The sequence below is a fragment of the Benincasa hispida genome, chromosome 4, assembly GCF_027475165.1.
Source record: "Benincasa hispida cultivar pf3 chromosome 4, pf3_genome.v1.1, whole genome shotgun sequence".
Taxonomy (NCBI): Eukaryota; Viridiplantae; Streptophyta; class Magnoliopsida; order Cucurbitales; family Cucurbitaceae; genus Benincasa; species Benincasa hispida.
This window is the reverse complement of record NC_143481.1, coordinates 8,286,819-8,303,193: the sequence shown is the minus strand read 5'-3', so window position 1 is coordinate 8,303,193 and position 16,375 is coordinate 8,286,819. Positions and strand designations below refer to the sequence as shown.

Here is a 16,375-nt window from a genome sequence, read left to right as displayed (position 1 = left end):
CTAATATAATTTTGACGAGCAACGAAAGAAAAAAAAGGAAATAACATCTCACCTCAATGGATAAAGGAAACAAGCCATCAATAATTACATCTAAAATCTATGAAGCAAGGACACATATAGTACAAATATGAAAAGATTCGATCATACATCGATTTCTAAAAAAATAGAATACTAATACGTTGAAAATATGTTTTTTTTAATATAAGATATAGGTAAATTTAACCTAAACAACTAAATATAATCCATCAAATCCATGAAAAATCATAAAATGTCAAGATAATGACAATAGAACAAAACACAATATAAATATTGAAATACAAGACAATAAGCAACATTAGAGATATTGAATTACAATAGTCAACAAAATGTAATAGAATCTCTTAAGAAAAATACAACAGAAAAAAGACTTAGATTGATCAGAGAAGAAGAATGTAGAAAATAACAAGTTTTTTAAGTGGTTTTTTATTGGGTTTTTAGAAATTTAAAGGCCCAATGGCATTATCGTTATTAATGAGCAATAAAGAAATTTTACAAATTACAGATAATCAATGAAATCACCAATTTGTAATTTTTGTATCCACTGATATCAAGAGATTCACACACAATGTCGCCTCTGAAAACTGAGAACAACCCGCTGCAAAAACAGCCCAAAACAGTGTGCTATCCGCCTCTGACCGACGAACCACATGCAGACCCGCGCCTCTCTCTCACTGCCGACAACCGCTGCCGGACTCAGCCTCCACGGCGAACCGTCGAACCGCCGGATTCAAGTCCACGCCACTGCTCAGACCAAGCTCGACCGGCCGCTGCTCCTTCACGCAAATCAATCTCTCCGTCGACCTCGCTCACGGGACAAAAATCAATCTCGCCGGACACCCATGCCACCGTTGCGGACACTTGCCCAAGTCAGACCCCGTCACCCACGGACAGCAGCAGACGTTTTTCTTCAAGCGGCTCGTGGACTTCAGCGGCTGCGACTCACCAAACGAAACCCCCAGGCGGCTATCTTCTCCCTTGCAGCTGCACTGCTCTCCAAAAAGAGTTACACAAAAATATTGCCCTATTTTTGAAGAAGAATAGATAATTGCAAAAATGTCACTGCTCAATAATTACGATAACGCCATTGAGCCTTTAAATTTCCAAAAACCCAATAAAAAAACCACTTAAAAAACTTGTTATTTTCTACAAATCTCCCTCATAACAAGAATATTTAAGTGCCAAGCTGATTCTCCAATTTTCCTATCATCCAGATTTAATATTCAGCCCATCTAACAGATATTTGAACCTATAGGCTGGAAGAACCTTGGTTAACATATCTGACAAATTCTCAACTATATGAACCTTGACTAGTTGAACATCTTTCTGGGCCACAACTTCTCTGATAAAATGAAATTTGACATCGATATGAGATGGATTCTTTACCTGTTAGATGGGCTGAATATTAAATACCTGTTATATGAGATGGATTATTCGCAAGATGAATAGCACTCTGGCTATCACAACGAACGATAGGAATGAACTCTTGCGATAACAACTCACCAACTATCCTTTTCAACCACACTACCACTTTCACTGCTTCACCCACTGAAATATACTCTGACTCAGTAGTAGACAAGGCAACAACTAACTGAAGAGCAACTTTCCAACTGACCATATTACCAAAAAAATGAAAAATGTGACCTGATAGAGACCTTCTTTTGTCAAGGTCTGCAGCATAATCTGCATCTGTGAAGCCTTCCGTGATGATTTATCACAATCTCTGCTAAAACACAATGATACACTGGCACTACCTTTCAAATATCGAAGCACCCATTTAACAACATTTCAATGCTCCTTCTCAGGATTTGACATAAACCTACTTATCATACTCATAACATATCCCAAGTCAGGCCTAGTACAAGTCATCAAATACATAATACTTTCAACAACATTACAATAGGGAATGTTAGCCATCTCTAACCTTTCTTGTTCAGTAATAGGACACTGAGATGAAGAAAGCTTAAAATGAAATGCTAAAGGTGTCGAAGCTGCCTTACAACCAGACATATTATACTTCTCAAGCAATTTATGCACATAATTCTCCTGCGAAATGGTTAACAAACCTTTCTTCCTATCTATTTTCACATTCATGCCTAGGATCCTTTTCAATTCACCTAAATATTTCATCTCAAATTCACTACTCAATCGTTTCTTGAGATCACAGATTTTAGAATAATCCTTAGACACCAAAATCATATCATCAACATACAGAAGTAGATAGGTATATGTACCTTTTTGAGATAGTTTCCAGTACACGCAGGCATCATATGAGCTTCTGAATATTATTATATTATATTTTTCATATCCGTTGCACTCTTCAAGTACTTGATTTTTTTTTTTTTCTCATATCATTGATGTTTAAAATCATAATTGACGCCTTAACCATTGAGCCATGCTCAAGTAGCTGAAGTGTGCCCAGCTCAAGTAGCTGAAGTGAGATATTCTACAAATGTTCAACGGAAAGCATTTAAAGGTACAATGTAAGGATGCAATTAGGAAAAACTAGGTGCAAAAAGATGCTAATGAGAATAATTATAAACGTCGAAAGAAGTTCGAGACTAGTGTGCATAAAGAGATTTGCAAGAAAATGTACCAGTGAAGAATAATCGGGAGAAAAGAGACAAGTAAAAAGTCAGTTTTTGAACTTTTTCCGAAAGGTTCTTCTCTACTAAAATGGAGAATATCCTGAACTCAATATTCTAAATCAGAAAGAAGCTTAATCCAATCTAAATCAACCCCTGAACTGACTACCTTAATCTAATGCTCCACCAAAGATCAAACCCATTACCAAACTAGCATTTTCTTTCAGATAAGAATTTCTAAAGATCAACTAGATTCTGTAGCAGCACAAACAAATCAGAAAATAATATAGTATGATAAGCCTAAGCCCTGAATTGAATTGACAGAAAATAATGAGGTCGAGTTCAGAGTCGGAGGCTGCACTTCAATTACATGAAAATTATCGATAAAAAGAGATTGGGAGCTACGTAAGCCAAAATTTTTATCAGGGCTAAGCTAGGCTACATAACCCAGAAAACAAGCTAGAGCACATCTCGTATTCGTAGATGAAAATGAATAAGGAAATGTTGAGGTTCACATACTGAGGGGGAGAAATGTAAAAATAATCAAAGACAGAATAGTTAAGTGGCGTTTTTCACGTTTCTTGGCTCTCTTACTCTACACTTTACGGACTTGAATATTGTGAGTAGATGGGAACCGCCAAATGGGTTGTCTGCCACTCTGAAGGAGTGCTACCTCTTCTCCTTCCTTCACCATTCCTTGTCTCTGTACACGACAAACTCGATGAGTCAGAGACATTCCCATGCATGTTTTCAAAATGACTAAAAAATATGTCTTTAATCACTCGAAATTAATTTAATATTTAATTTTACCCTTTCTTCTCATCAATGTTGGTTTGAATGAAGTCATGAAGTCATGTTTCAAAATAATTTTGAAAATGACAAAAGTTATTTTTAACTCTTTTCGAATCACTACCAACGTGCGTTATATTGAGAAGCCATTAAAAGGTTTCTGTAGAAAAAAAAAATTAAACAAAATTGGCGGATAGGCCAATACCTGCAGCATAGATAAGGCATCAGTAAAGGTCTGCTCAGCATCATCAGAGAACTGCATGTATATGGGGCACACTCCTTGATACAAAGCCAACCTCTGTTGTATCCTTTTACTGCAAGCCACAGTAGGGTATTTAAGGAAACTATCACAGCTGAAATCCTAGTATCTGACTAAATGGTACATTTCAATTTCATGAATAAGAATAACTCAATTGAGCGCATACAGGAAAGAAAACATTTTCATCCATGATACTGGCCCTTTTTTTAGATCCTAAGGGTAGTAGCTTAAACAACCTCAGTGGATTAATACTGAAATTGCAAACATTTTCATCAACAATGAACTTGACTGTTTGTATAATTGTGTGTGCTGTTTACTTCATCAGACCCACAAGAGCACACGCGTACTTTGAGTACAGTGAAAGGAATGATCAAAATCGTTTAGTACTAACACAAAACATCAAGGAAAGAAAAAGGAAACAAATGACTAATGAAGCAGTTTGATAAGCATAAGTAGTTAAGGTTCTGTCAGACAAAAACAAAAGCAACGAAAGGAAAAATCAGAATCTTGAATGAAAACATATCTAAGTCACATAGCATATAACTGGTTCTCAAGAACACAAGCAACTCACTCATTTGTAAAGGCAAATGTTGTGCCAGATGGTCGATAATGGCTGAGGAGGATAGCCATGAAACCAGTTCTAGTGAAGACGACTATTGAGGTTCCAAGAGTGTTGGACATCATTGTTGCATGATAAGCAAACATCTCGCTCATATGGTTCTACTTAGAAGCAAAGTTACCAAGTCAGTATCATGATGAAAAATGAAATAATAAAAGAACAGAAGCGGGAGAAATGATGTTCTTATTAAAGAAATCATGTTCATATCAAAGTAACATAAATTTACTAATTTTTGAATAACCTTGAATGTTTGACCGAGATTCAATGGCATTCGACCACCTTCTATAGTTGCTTCAGTCCGTAAAGCAACTGTATGCATTACTTTCACAGCTTTTAATGGGAATCTGGAAATTGGCATAACCGGTTGATCAAATGAATGAAAATACTTTATTTATGTGAACTCATCAAATAGACACCAAAACAACAAAAGAAGCCAGTTGAAGTGTGTTTATTTATTCAAAATTCATTTATTTCTTTTTTATTTTGGGAATTGTAAGCAATACGCTCAATATCTGCACATCATGCATTCTAGCTGGTCAGGTCAAATTAATTAATCGATATGAATTTTTGACTTGCAGAATCATATCATTCTGCTGAATCCACCACAGAACACTTAGTCTTGAAAACCATCGCAAGATCTAAAGAAACAACATAATCTGGACCAAAACTCCCTGAAATTTCTTGGATAAGAAACAATTTCATTCAGCCAGACAGCATAAGGCTAAATAGCATCTTCAGGAACTAAAGAGTTCAAAAGCGATATAATGGGCCCCAAATGTATGAGCAAATCACAGGTTAACTAATAGCATACTAAGGAACTAAAGAGAGAACTCACTTTCCATGAGCAGTTTCTCCAGACAACATGATTGCATCAGCACCCTCTCTAACTGCAATAGCAATGTCAGATACTTCTGCTCTGGTTGGTGTTGGATGAACAATCATACTCTCAAGCATGTTAGTAGCCACAATGACAGCCTTCCCCATGCTTCGACAAAGGTTGATTATCTCCTCCTTCATACCGATCAAGTATGTTTAGAAAGTCTGACATATGAAACACTAAACATCCCTTCTACTGTAAATATCGCTGCTTTTTCTTTTATTGGGAAATTTAACTACCTGCAGAAGTGGAACCTCTTCAATAGGGAGTTCTGCACCAAGATCGCCTCTGGCAACCATTGCCTAAAATAGTAAGAAATGAATTTGTCCTTCAATTAGCAACCAAGCCCCAAACTATCAACAAAATTGAAAAAAAATCAAATAATTACCCCATCCGAAGCTGTAATAATTGAATGCAAATTCGGTATGGAGTCTGCACTTTCTATTTTTACAATCACATGAATATCAGCATCACAGCCTGCAGAGTCAGAGAAGTTAATAAGTTTAGCAGACTAACAAGAATGCAGCATCCAAATTGACTTTATAAGCACAAACATAAAGATCTGAAGCTATTTACTCTTGAGATATTTCTTCAACTCATGAACTACTTGCGCATCTTTGACGAAAGAGACAGCGTAAAAATCAACTTTGTTGTCAACTCCAAATTTAATATCATCCCAATCCTTCTCTGCAAGAAGCAGTACAATATATTCATTGAGTCACAGGCAAAAAAAGAAAAAAGAAAAAAGAAAACTGGAAACTTCATTAAAAGGTGAAATCTGTAGGATATGCTAATTCAAAGTCCAACCAGTAATTGAAGGCAGCGTAGCACTTTTCCCTCGAACATTTAAATGACGCCTGGACTTGAGCTCTCCTCCATCAATAACTTCACACTTGACAGAATCTTCTGTCTTAGACTTCACCATCAACGACATCATTCCACCTATAATCAATGTTTGCACAATGAGCGAGTTGATCATGAAAAGGTTTTTTATTTTTATATAATTTCAACTAGTAATAGCATTGTGATGTGAGTCTGTAAGATGAATGAACATCAATCATTATTTTAAAATAGGAAGGCAAGTTTACAACACATTTGAGATCAAAAAAGGGGAAAAAAAAAAAAGGCATTAGCATGCACCGTGAGAAAACAGAAGCAACATAAATGTATCAAAAAAGTAAAGAAAAAGAGAACTGACGCACACTTGACTCTCATTCTCATATAACACAATATTCCTATGCTTCAAAGCCAAGACTTTACCACATGGAATGTAACCCAGTAATCTATCTAAACAAAGTTTCACACTAGTAGCAAAAGAAATGTACATAAAAAAGGAAAACAAATATGTTAGAAAAAACCAGCATACCATCAACAAGAAGCATGTCCCCAACTTCAACATCATTAACAAAATCATCATAGTTCACACTGACAGAATCTGCAGTGCTAACACCTCTCCGTATGGTAAAAGTGAATTCCTGTCCACTTTCTAACAATATTGGTTGTGGTAGGTCACCACTCCTAACCTCGGGACCCTGACAAAATGAAATAAATAGTTAAAGTTTTATTTTAAAAAATTAAACAGGACTGAAGTCGCTCAGTAGTTACATCAAGTAAAAAAAAATCTAGAAGACACAACTGAGCACAAGAAAAACTATAAACCTTAAAAGAGAAAAAAATGTAAATAAAAACAGAAGTTTTTCAATGACATTTCACAATAGCATCTCATCAGTTAACAAACTTAATTTGTATTTTTGGAATGGCCTGAATTTCAAAATAAAAAACAATAATTAAAAATAATAATAAAAAAAATAGTAAAAAAGAAAGTTAAAGCACAAGGTACAAGAACAAGGTACATATCAAAATGGCACAAGGCACAAGAACAAGGAAGGTACATATCAGAATGAAACAATACTTAGGAAATATAATTAAGAACCCATGGTAGTGTCCAAACTGCAGACTTGTTTTTAGAAAATTCTTGCAACTTCAGTTGTACACCATTATACTATTATTCACTGGCAGGGTAAAGATAAAGGAAATACAGTATTTGTGATTTCCAGCAAAATTAAATAGTTATCTGGGAAAACATTTGTTGCTAGGTTAATGAAATGAATGTATTGAACATGCAGAAATATGAAAACGAACTTGCCTTGGTGTCGAGCATTATTGCAATGCAGTTGTCTTGTGATTGGGCATTGTATTCCCTGACTAAATCTATAACTTTCTGATGAGATGCATGATCTCCATGAGACATATTCAATCGAGCAACATTCATTCCAGCCTCAGCCAATTTCCAAATCATTTCCTTCGTGTTAGTCGAAGGTCCAATCGTGCACACGATCTTTGTCTTACGTCTAACTGTTGGCTTCGACCACATACCAACCGGTGTATCCCCAAGCTGTTGAACTGCTCGTATATGTTCAAATTGCTCATCTGCCTGATAAGCAAGATTCAGAATGGTATTAACACGTGAAAATTAGAAGACTAGAAGATGCTTCTCGAGCAACCGTATGAATGTGTGTATGTGTGTGTAGACACGTGCATGTTCCTAATTCAGAGATTAAAGAAAAACCAGTTCTTGTATCTTTACTTTCTCAGAGACAGCAACAGGAATACTAAATTTTCAGCTAAACAAAAACTCAACGCAACTAAATGCAAGAGCTATGCGAAATTATGGATCCATACAACTCGTTGCTATACAAAAACACTACACCATTTTGCTTCCTGAATGCAACGTACCTTCCAAACAACTACGTAATCTTTTAAGCCACGTCTTTTCAATATTCAAATCTCCCCACTCCATCTCCCCATTTTTCCTCAAAATCTTTTTCGTAACAAGCAAATAAAAAATATTTTCCTTTTAAAAAACAAATTAACAAACTAGAAGATCACAAACCTTCTGAACATCCTCAGGTGATACCGGAACAACTTCAGCTTGAGCAGCTCTTTTGGATGTGATTAGACTTCTCCTGTAAACAAAATTCCAACTCTTCTTCTCATGCGCAAACACTTTAGAGCCAATACCAAACAACCGAGCCCTGTCTACTCGTTCTTGCACAGATCCCGAACTAGGGCACAGGAATGTGCTGTTAATCGACCTGGTAGCAACCACCTGTGACATTTTACGAAGAGAAGCAAAAACAGAGAGAGAAACTAAAGGAGAAGGGTCCGGAGGAGAGATTTAACGGAGAGAGAAATGAACGGAGAAATGGTTGATGAGTCGAACGTAGAAAATTTCGCCACAATCCTAAGGCGAATTTACCAATGACAATGTGAGAGTAAGTGAGAGCTTCGGTTGTATCGAAGAAATTGGGGAAGCTGGCAGCGTGGTTGGGCTTCTTCGTTCAAAGCGGCGGTTTGGCTCTTTAAAGAACAAGAACTAACATTTTACAAATAATATTTGGGGGCGCTTGTCAGCACGTGTACTCAACTCGCCTTTCTGTGATGACACATGCTTCAAATAGTCGAATTGATGGGCCTACATTTGGGCCTGACCACGACCCTTTTCCCCTTTTTTCAAGGCCCAATATATAACGAAATTTTGCATTAAATTTAATTTCTAAAATGTTTTTTTTCTTTTTTTCTTTTTTTTTTCTTTTTTTTTTGTGAATAACATATTTTTAACCCCCACTCCATGATTATCATTTGAAAAGTAACCTGAATTGATTATTAAGGTAGAAAGGAGAATGACAATAAATTTTCATTACTCAACACTTTTTAATTGAGTTTTTAACGTGTGACTTAGAATGTTTTGCCAATGTAATAATTAAACTTAATTTAGATATATCATTTCCGCTAACAAATGTATATGTGTCTATATATATTTATTTATTTAGGATTTGCCACTATTGATTGTTGTTTTTATTTGGCTATTAAACATATAGTTAATACCAAAACTGTTATTTATCTAAAAAACAAATGTTATAAACAACCCACGTGACTTCTTTTTTGTCAAAAGTCTACCAAACTCCTACCAATCTACCAACCTCAGAAAATTTAATTTTTTTTATTCATTACAATGTAGATGATGTAAATTTAAACCTTCACCTTAATCGAGAGAATCCAGTAAATTAGGTTTGTTTTGATAGATAAATTTAAAAAGATGAATATTCTGGATGTATTTAGTCTCGCCACAGGGTGGTTTAATATTGAAAGCAAATGTCTTTTTTTTGGGGGGTAAGAGTAATGAAATTTATCGAATGTTGCTTAGCAGTTATGAGCTAAACAAGGGATCTGCACTTGAAATTTACGAAATTATTTATCATTTTTCTCATCTTTCAAAACGTTAAGAGCAAGAACGAGTCATAAAATTTCAGTTTAAAAATTAAGACCAACCTAAACCAATTAACAAAGCCAAACAAGATTATACACAATCAACCTCAGCGCCGGTAAGAGCAAACACCAAAATGAGCTCAACTTAATTGGCAAAAACATTGTTACTATCAACCTCTAAGTCAGAAATTTGATCATTCATCTTTGCAATTATTATATTAAATAAATGAAAGCACCAATCGAGAACACTATATTATTTGCTCTATAATGTTTCTTGTGAGAAATTATCACATGATACAATTCAAATCCCCCACTATTAACCAAAAATAATACATCACTGCGAACTTCTCTCTGAAAAATGAACTAATGAAAATAAATACAAGGAGACAGCATTAAGGTTTAAGATCGAATCATACGCAGAATAACACGAGAATCACTCACAAACTAATCGATCAAAGCACTGATCACAAAAACAAAAGCAAAACGAAAGGCCTTCAAGAAATAGACGTAACTCGAACTGAGTGGTCCGCAGATCCAGTCAAGAACACGGGTAAAGTTGGGTGCCAATCAACCGTCGTTATCGCTGCCGTGTGTGGAAGAGTTTTCAATCCGCCCACACGACCACCCACCTAAGGAATTCAATTTCAAGAACAAACATTATATTGAATGGAAGGAATTCAATTTCAAGAACAAATAGGTCTAGGATATAGTCCTTAAACAAGTTTTGGCTGGAGTCGCTACCTTTCACAACTCAATTTTAAAATGATTAAAATTACTTTTGTCATATTCAAGATCACTTTCGAATTTCTCTTTACAATTCAAAATTGATTTATACTTATATACAAGATTTCCGTACCAACAAAATTAAAATTTTATGGGCTACTGAATGCAAGATGAAAGGAATGGAGAAGATGATGAACCTGGTATATGGGAGCTCTCACTGAATTTGATGTAGCCAAGAGTCTTTTCCCATTTGCATCCAAAGCCATTTCATGTCTCAAAGATAGAGAGCTCTCCGAATCGCAAAACCTGTTAAAAGAGACTCAAACATATTATTAAGTACCCCGAGCCAAGGTACAGAACAAAGTATAACTACTAAGCCAAGTTCAAGAATAGTTTAGTATATGATGTTGTCAAGGAAAACAGCATCAAAGTGGACAGTAGTCAAAGAAGATTGAAACGTGTAGTTTTCTGTGAAGTTCAGGATATGTTTACATGCACAGAAAAAATTTTGTTTAAAGAAGATAAAAAGGTATTGATTAGCAATAAATTACATGGTACAAACATAGATTGACATTCACTAGCTATCTTCAACATTATCATGCCAAACACAAAATTGATTCATTCGTCTATCAGGAAATTCTCCCTTCTTCACATTCATGAGCACGCAACAGGACTGCAAAAACGTCCATCAACAGAAACGTTATGATGGATTAAAAAAAAAAAGTTAAAAACAAAAACAAACAAAAATTATAAATTTGACCCACAGATAGCAAGTAGAAAAAAGAACATATTTTTCCATTTCATGTGACTTCCACTTGATTTTCCCACAGTAGCAATTTCTCAAAATACTCCTTTTTTTCCCTTTAGTGTTAATTGAAATACATTTCTGTAACTCCAACGTCCAAGGGCTTTCATTTGAGAGATGATTTTACACCCCTCTGTCTTTGTATGTCTTTGTCATCAATAAAAAGATTTCTATGATCTAAAAGAAAATTTAATAGTACCAACAAGAAGTGCTAATTATAAATTATTATTATTGCTAAAATCCTCATAAAGAGTTAAAATTGTATACCCTACGGTATTTTATTTCTAACCAATGAAAGTACCTGCTATTATTTCTTGACCACAGAACTTGACCTTGATTATGCAAGCTCCATTCAAATATCTGACCACAGAAATATATATCATCTTACAACCCAATAAGAGTTAAAAGATCAAAATAAAATTATCAATGCATCAATAGAACTTCAATCCAGAACAATGAGTAGATAAAACTACTTGCCTTCCCGTCTGACCCTAAGGTAAAAATGCTAGTTTCATCCGGCCCAAAAAGAATTGAGTTAATGGCAGAATCATGTGCCGGCCACCCTGTAATTTGTAGACAAGCAGACATGTCTTTACCTAGTTAAGGTCTAGAATTTTGAAATCGTATGAGTCAAAAAAGTTAATGCAGCTCACCACTAATGGGACTACCAAAGTTCCACAAACCACTTAGTTTTATCCACTCATTTATGGTTCAGATCCAGGATTGTACGACTTCCCTACTTGTATAATCCACTAAAAAAGAAGTAAATACTAGTAAATTTCCACACTTCTCCATGTGATTTAGTCCGAGCCCGGATCTAGAGCTGCATGTAATGAGTGGAAGTCTTCTGCCATTTCTAGGTTTCTAGTGGGGAACCCATCTTTTAACCCGGCAATTGTCCAACCTTACATCTAACCATCAAAGCACATATATAAACTCCAAGATCCATTCAAAACGTACAGAAAAATCATTCCTGACTTTTTAGTTCCAATTAACTAAGAATGTAAAAATAATAATATCAATATTAAAAATAAAAATAAAAATAAAAATAAAATGAAAGACACTAATAATAAAATATTCAATTTAAAAAAATGAATACCGATATAGCCTTACAAGAAAACTTAGCACTTAAAATGTATTGGAAGGATACCAAACATGTGAATCATTCCATCAGTAGCAGCAGCTGCTAAAATCTTCCCGTTATGATTGAAGCACATTGAAGTGATTGCAGGTGGATCCTTACCCAGAGGAAGGACTGTCTTCATAGAAACCAAAAGATAGTCAAGGCACCAAATAGCAAATTGAAGCTAAAGCAAACTTAAGTTCCAACAGAAAGCATTTCCATACCATTGACTTCCAAGTTCTCATGTTCCAAACTGTGAGTGAAGCAAACCCCAAACTATCTACATAAGGTGAACCATGCCTACAAAGACAACACATTCCTAAAAATCTCTTGCACTTTTTTCCTCATGGAAGGGAAAAGGAACAAAAGGAACAAAAGGAAATGCAAGAATGATTTTATAATGAAGTATAAGATGGGAAACAATGCCCTAAAAAATCTTGCATAGAAATACAATTCGAAAGAATCATCAATATCAAAAATCGGCCAATAGTTCAATTGGCATATAATATGTTTTAGTGACTTTTGTAGTTTGAATCTCCCACCCCTATTGTTTGTACTAAAAAAAGGAAAAAAAATCAATGTAAAAAATTGAAACCAATTTTAGTTTACAGAACACATGAAAGATTATGATATTATGAGAAAAGATAATACCCTCTAGATGCTGCTGCAGAGACGAAAATAGATTCAACAGGACTGCATTTGATATCCAACACGCTGCAACATAATAATATATGAGACACTTGGAAAGGGAAGAATTAAATTACAGAGAGTATCAACTGAAAGAACCTAGGGAACATATCAGTTGTGTTGAGATCACACACAACTCTCTTTGCATCAACATTCCATGCTTTAACACCCGCATCAGCAGTGCCTATTAGAAGCTTTTGCCAAAAGCAAAATACAAGAGCCTCTGGTTAAACTCACGAAAATAAGTGCAATTTTTTTATACAGAAATAATATATGCATTCACTATGTAACACAAGCTTCCATATCAACTTACTAGGCGATCGGATTTACACTCCCAGTCAAGTGACATAATCTCTGCCCCACAGTAAATTGTTGCATTTCTAGATGCTGGAGTGGATGAATCATATGTCCATATCCTATTTTACACGTATTGAATCAAAAGATAATGAATTAGAAAACCAACAGCAGAGAAGAGAGGGGGAAAGGAGCGACAAACAGCCATCTGGACTTCATTTAAATTTGGTTAAAATCCCCTTTCAGTTCTTGTCCTTTGAGACTTGTTTTAATTTAGTCCCTATATTTTCCAATGTCCAAATTTATTTGTCTACTTTTAATAAATCTTAAAAATAGTTCTTCATGTTAGTTTATTGTTGATTTTCCAAAAACAATTTGGTTTCTTTTAGTCGTCCCCCTATAAATTTTATAAACATATTCATGTAGTGTCTTGTCTTATATGAAAATTATTTTATTATTTGACCAATTTCAATAAAAATAAACTTCAAAGGGCTAACTTTAAGCTAAATTATATTTGAGTATTTAAAATTTATATCCAAAATACAAAGACCAAAATGGTATTTTAACCATTAAGGGACACCCTCAGTTGAAGGAGAGATACAAGATTACTTAATTATCAACCCATTTTCAATGTATCTCCCTTCAATTTTTCGCCTCAAATACCTTGAGTATTATACCTGACTGTACCATCCAAAGAAGCACTTGCTACATTGTTTCCAGATGCAGAAAAACGGCAACGACTGATTGGACTTGTGTGGCCCAAAAATGTCTCCTATTTACCACGGTAATATGAGTAAAAAACTCCATTGTAAGGAGAGATAGAGAAGTATATGGACATATCTAATCACAAGAAATGTAATTACCGAACTGTAAAGGTGTAAGTTATAGGTTAAACTGAATCTGAATGCCAATATGAAATTTTAGTAGTAGTATTACCTGAAATTCTACTTTCACTTCAGGAAAGTCTTCTTGTACGTGGACTTCTCCGCTATTCACTGGCACATTATTCATACAAATGTGATACCTCTTTATGAAAAGAAAAGAACAAAAAGTCGCTGAAGATTGATAGAAACCCATTTTATTTGTGTCAAGAGAATAGCCAAAGAAGATTAGAGAGCTCACTGCTTTTCCCAAGTCTCACTTGGAGAACAACCCACAAAATGACTCAAATATCTCCAACAGAATCACTCTCTCACTATAAACCCCTCCCCTCAACTGTATCCATATCAAATAAATCTGGGTCCCACTCACCTGTTACAAAAATACTACTTACATATTCTTCTCCCAATTCTTCTTCGACAATATACTTTAATCACTAGGGGGCTATCAAAATAATATGAAGATGGAAAATATTGCATAAAATTATTGTAGAATCGATCAAAACTGGGTTGTTTTTCTATTTGATACATAAATGCATGGTTTCTTCTTTGATAAATGTAAGATTTCACTGGCACTAAAATGAAAAACTAATTGCTTCACGATGTTATAGCATTAGAGTCAAGGATTCACCCCATCCCTAACCACCTGTGGATTTTAAATCCTGCCCCTTTCCCTAATTTCAGGAAGTTGCTCCAGGGTTAGGATATCACCGATCAACACATTTTTATTATCATATTTAACTATTTTATGATTCAATGTAATCAAATATTGAGAATATGTCGACAAAAGAAATTATTACTTTCATTATTTAGGAGTTTAAATATTTTGTAACAAGATCAATTGAACCTTTCTTTTCATAATATAATGTGCAGTCGACCTTTATTTTTTTGTTCTAATACTTTATAAAATTGTCAAAAAAAACCTTGTCAATAGAAGAAATAAAATACTCTAAAGTAGAGCTACAGACCCATTTGACGACCATCTTCACAACTATGACTCGGGTCACCAACTTCACCGTCTCCGGAGCAAATAGTTAACAAAGAACTTGAATCTTCATTTGAAGCAGTATACTTGTCAGAGCCAGCTAAAACCCGATCTCGAGCCACTTGTGTTTCCCCAACTTGTGTAGTTGGAGGGGGACAAGTCTCCTGAGCGTCATTTGATGAAGTAGCATTCTCTTCGTTCATCATGCTAGAAGAACCGTTCACCAGGCTGGCATCAATGAGATATTAAGACTAGTTCTAGCGAGGGGTTAAAATTCTATCTTTCAGATTTTGAACTTATTGTATCCTCTTAAAAAATTAAAAAAAAAAAAACTTACCTTCTTAAGTGGCAAAGATGAGCCTCCTTTTCCTCCAATAAAGCCTGAAGTTGTGCCAATTTAAGATTTAACTGCTTTATATCTCTTTTCAGATGATTGACTGTATTCTTCTCTGAACTGAGCTTTAGCAGGGCAGGAATGCGTGGTTTTGTTAAGAAAATTTTTTCTGACTTCCAGTAAAATCATAAACCTCATTTTACCAATTTTAAGAGTCCTCTAATAATAACCTAATGCCCATACTATCAAATATATGTTGCTTTGCATGAAGGATCTATGTTTGGAGGAGGGAATGAGTAAAAAGAAAAATACAAAAAAAAAAAAAAAGAAAGGACAAACAAATTTTGAGAGAAATAGTTCCCTAAATTACTCTCTCCTATTATTTGATTTTCTATTTATTTTTCCATTAGAATGAAATACATATTTTCTGTGGTAAACATAAGCCAGAAAGAACTCTCCAGTCTCCATTGCATAAAGCCATAAACCATAGTATCGACCTAAATTTACTCCACAAAAAACTATTCTGCAGAAACAGAGTTGAAAGAACATATTTAAATTTTGAATGCCAAGGACTGCTCCGACAGTCCTAATCTTAGCTACAGAAGGAAAAATTAGTGAATTACCAATACAAACACCCTAAAAGACAAGGTTTCATGAGAGTAAATCAAATCTGACTGCTAGAGAAATATAACAAGCAGTAAAGAGAGCTTAAACATAAAAATCATAATTCTTGATATTGAAGACTACGAACATTACAACAATTATATGCAGGATATGAGTACCATTGAAGACTTCACTGAAGAAATTCCTTACAGAAACATGCAGCGCTTCATACCACTCCTTTGTAAAATAAACTCGAAAATTGGGATCAAACTTCGGATTCTTTAGGTATGGCATGGCTGCAAAATGTCCACCCACTCATATGAATACAGAAAAAATTAGTTTATTTAAGCTCGATTAATAGAAATTTTCTACCCACCAAACCATGGAGTCCAATCTTTAGTCCTCTGCAGTAGATCATTGCCATTTATTTTCAGAAACTCCAGAACTTTATCCGTCCTTCCTGATTGTATGGCATGTACCATATAATAACGAAGGATGGAAACCTCCAA

At 34.8% G+C, this 16,375-nt stretch overlaps 2 protein-coding genes across 2 annotated transcripts in view; both read right to left on the bottom strand.

Moving 5' to 3' along the window:
• Positions 1-2,908: 2,908 nt before the first annotated feature.
• LOC120067512 (plastidial pyruvate kinase 2) lies at positions 2,909-8,595 on the bottom strand. The gene is made up of 12 exons (XM_039019063.2): positions 8,059-8,595; positions 7,312-7,599; positions 6,532-6,697; positions 5,973-6,107; positions 5,742-5,852; positions 5,554-5,642; positions 5,405-5,467; positions 5,124-5,299; positions 4,530-4,632; positions 4,241-4,389; positions 3,616-3,724; positions 2,909-3,324 (listed from the first exon to the last, which is right to left on the bottom strand). Exons 1-12 carry the CDS (start codon positions 8,281-8,283, stop codon positions 3,217-3,219), a joined length of 1,722 nt encoding a protein of 573 aa, XP_038874991.1. The 5' UTR covers positions 8,284-8,595; the 3' UTR covers positions 2,909-3,216.
• A 1,057-nt stretch (positions 8,596-9,652) lies between these two features.
• Positions 9,653-16,375, bottom strand: part of LOC150036450 (uncharacterized) — a 7,416-nt gene continuing 693 nt past the window's right edge. The window contains exons 2-16 of the mRNA XM_090313130.1: positions 16,243-16,369; positions 16,040-16,162; positions 15,267-15,408; positions 14,913-15,157; positions 14,003-14,061; positions 13,744-13,838; positions 13,086-13,188; positions 12,872-12,966; positions 12,737-12,799; positions 12,310-12,385; positions 12,113-12,221; positions 11,440-11,552; positions 11,264-11,322; positions 10,355-10,463; positions 9,653-10,063 (exon numbers count right to left, since the gene is read on the bottom strand). Of these exons, the coding sequence (XP_090169256.1) occupies positions 9,929-10,063; positions 10,355-10,463; positions 11,264-11,322; positions 11,440-11,552; positions 12,113-12,221; positions 12,310-12,385; positions 12,737-12,799; positions 12,872-12,966; positions 13,086-13,188; positions 13,744-13,838; positions 14,003-14,061; positions 14,913-15,157; positions 15,267-15,408; positions 16,040-16,162; positions 16,243-16,369 (1,653 nt within the window). The 3' untranslated portion in view covers positions 9,653-9,928. The remainder of the gene's footprint in view (positions 10,064-10,354; positions 10,464-11,263; positions 11,323-11,439; positions 11,553-12,112; positions 12,222-12,309; positions 12,386-12,736; positions 12,800-12,871; positions 12,967-13,085; positions 13,189-13,743; positions 13,839-14,002; positions 14,062-14,912; positions 15,158-15,266; positions 15,409-16,039; positions 16,163-16,242; positions 16,370-16,375) is intronic.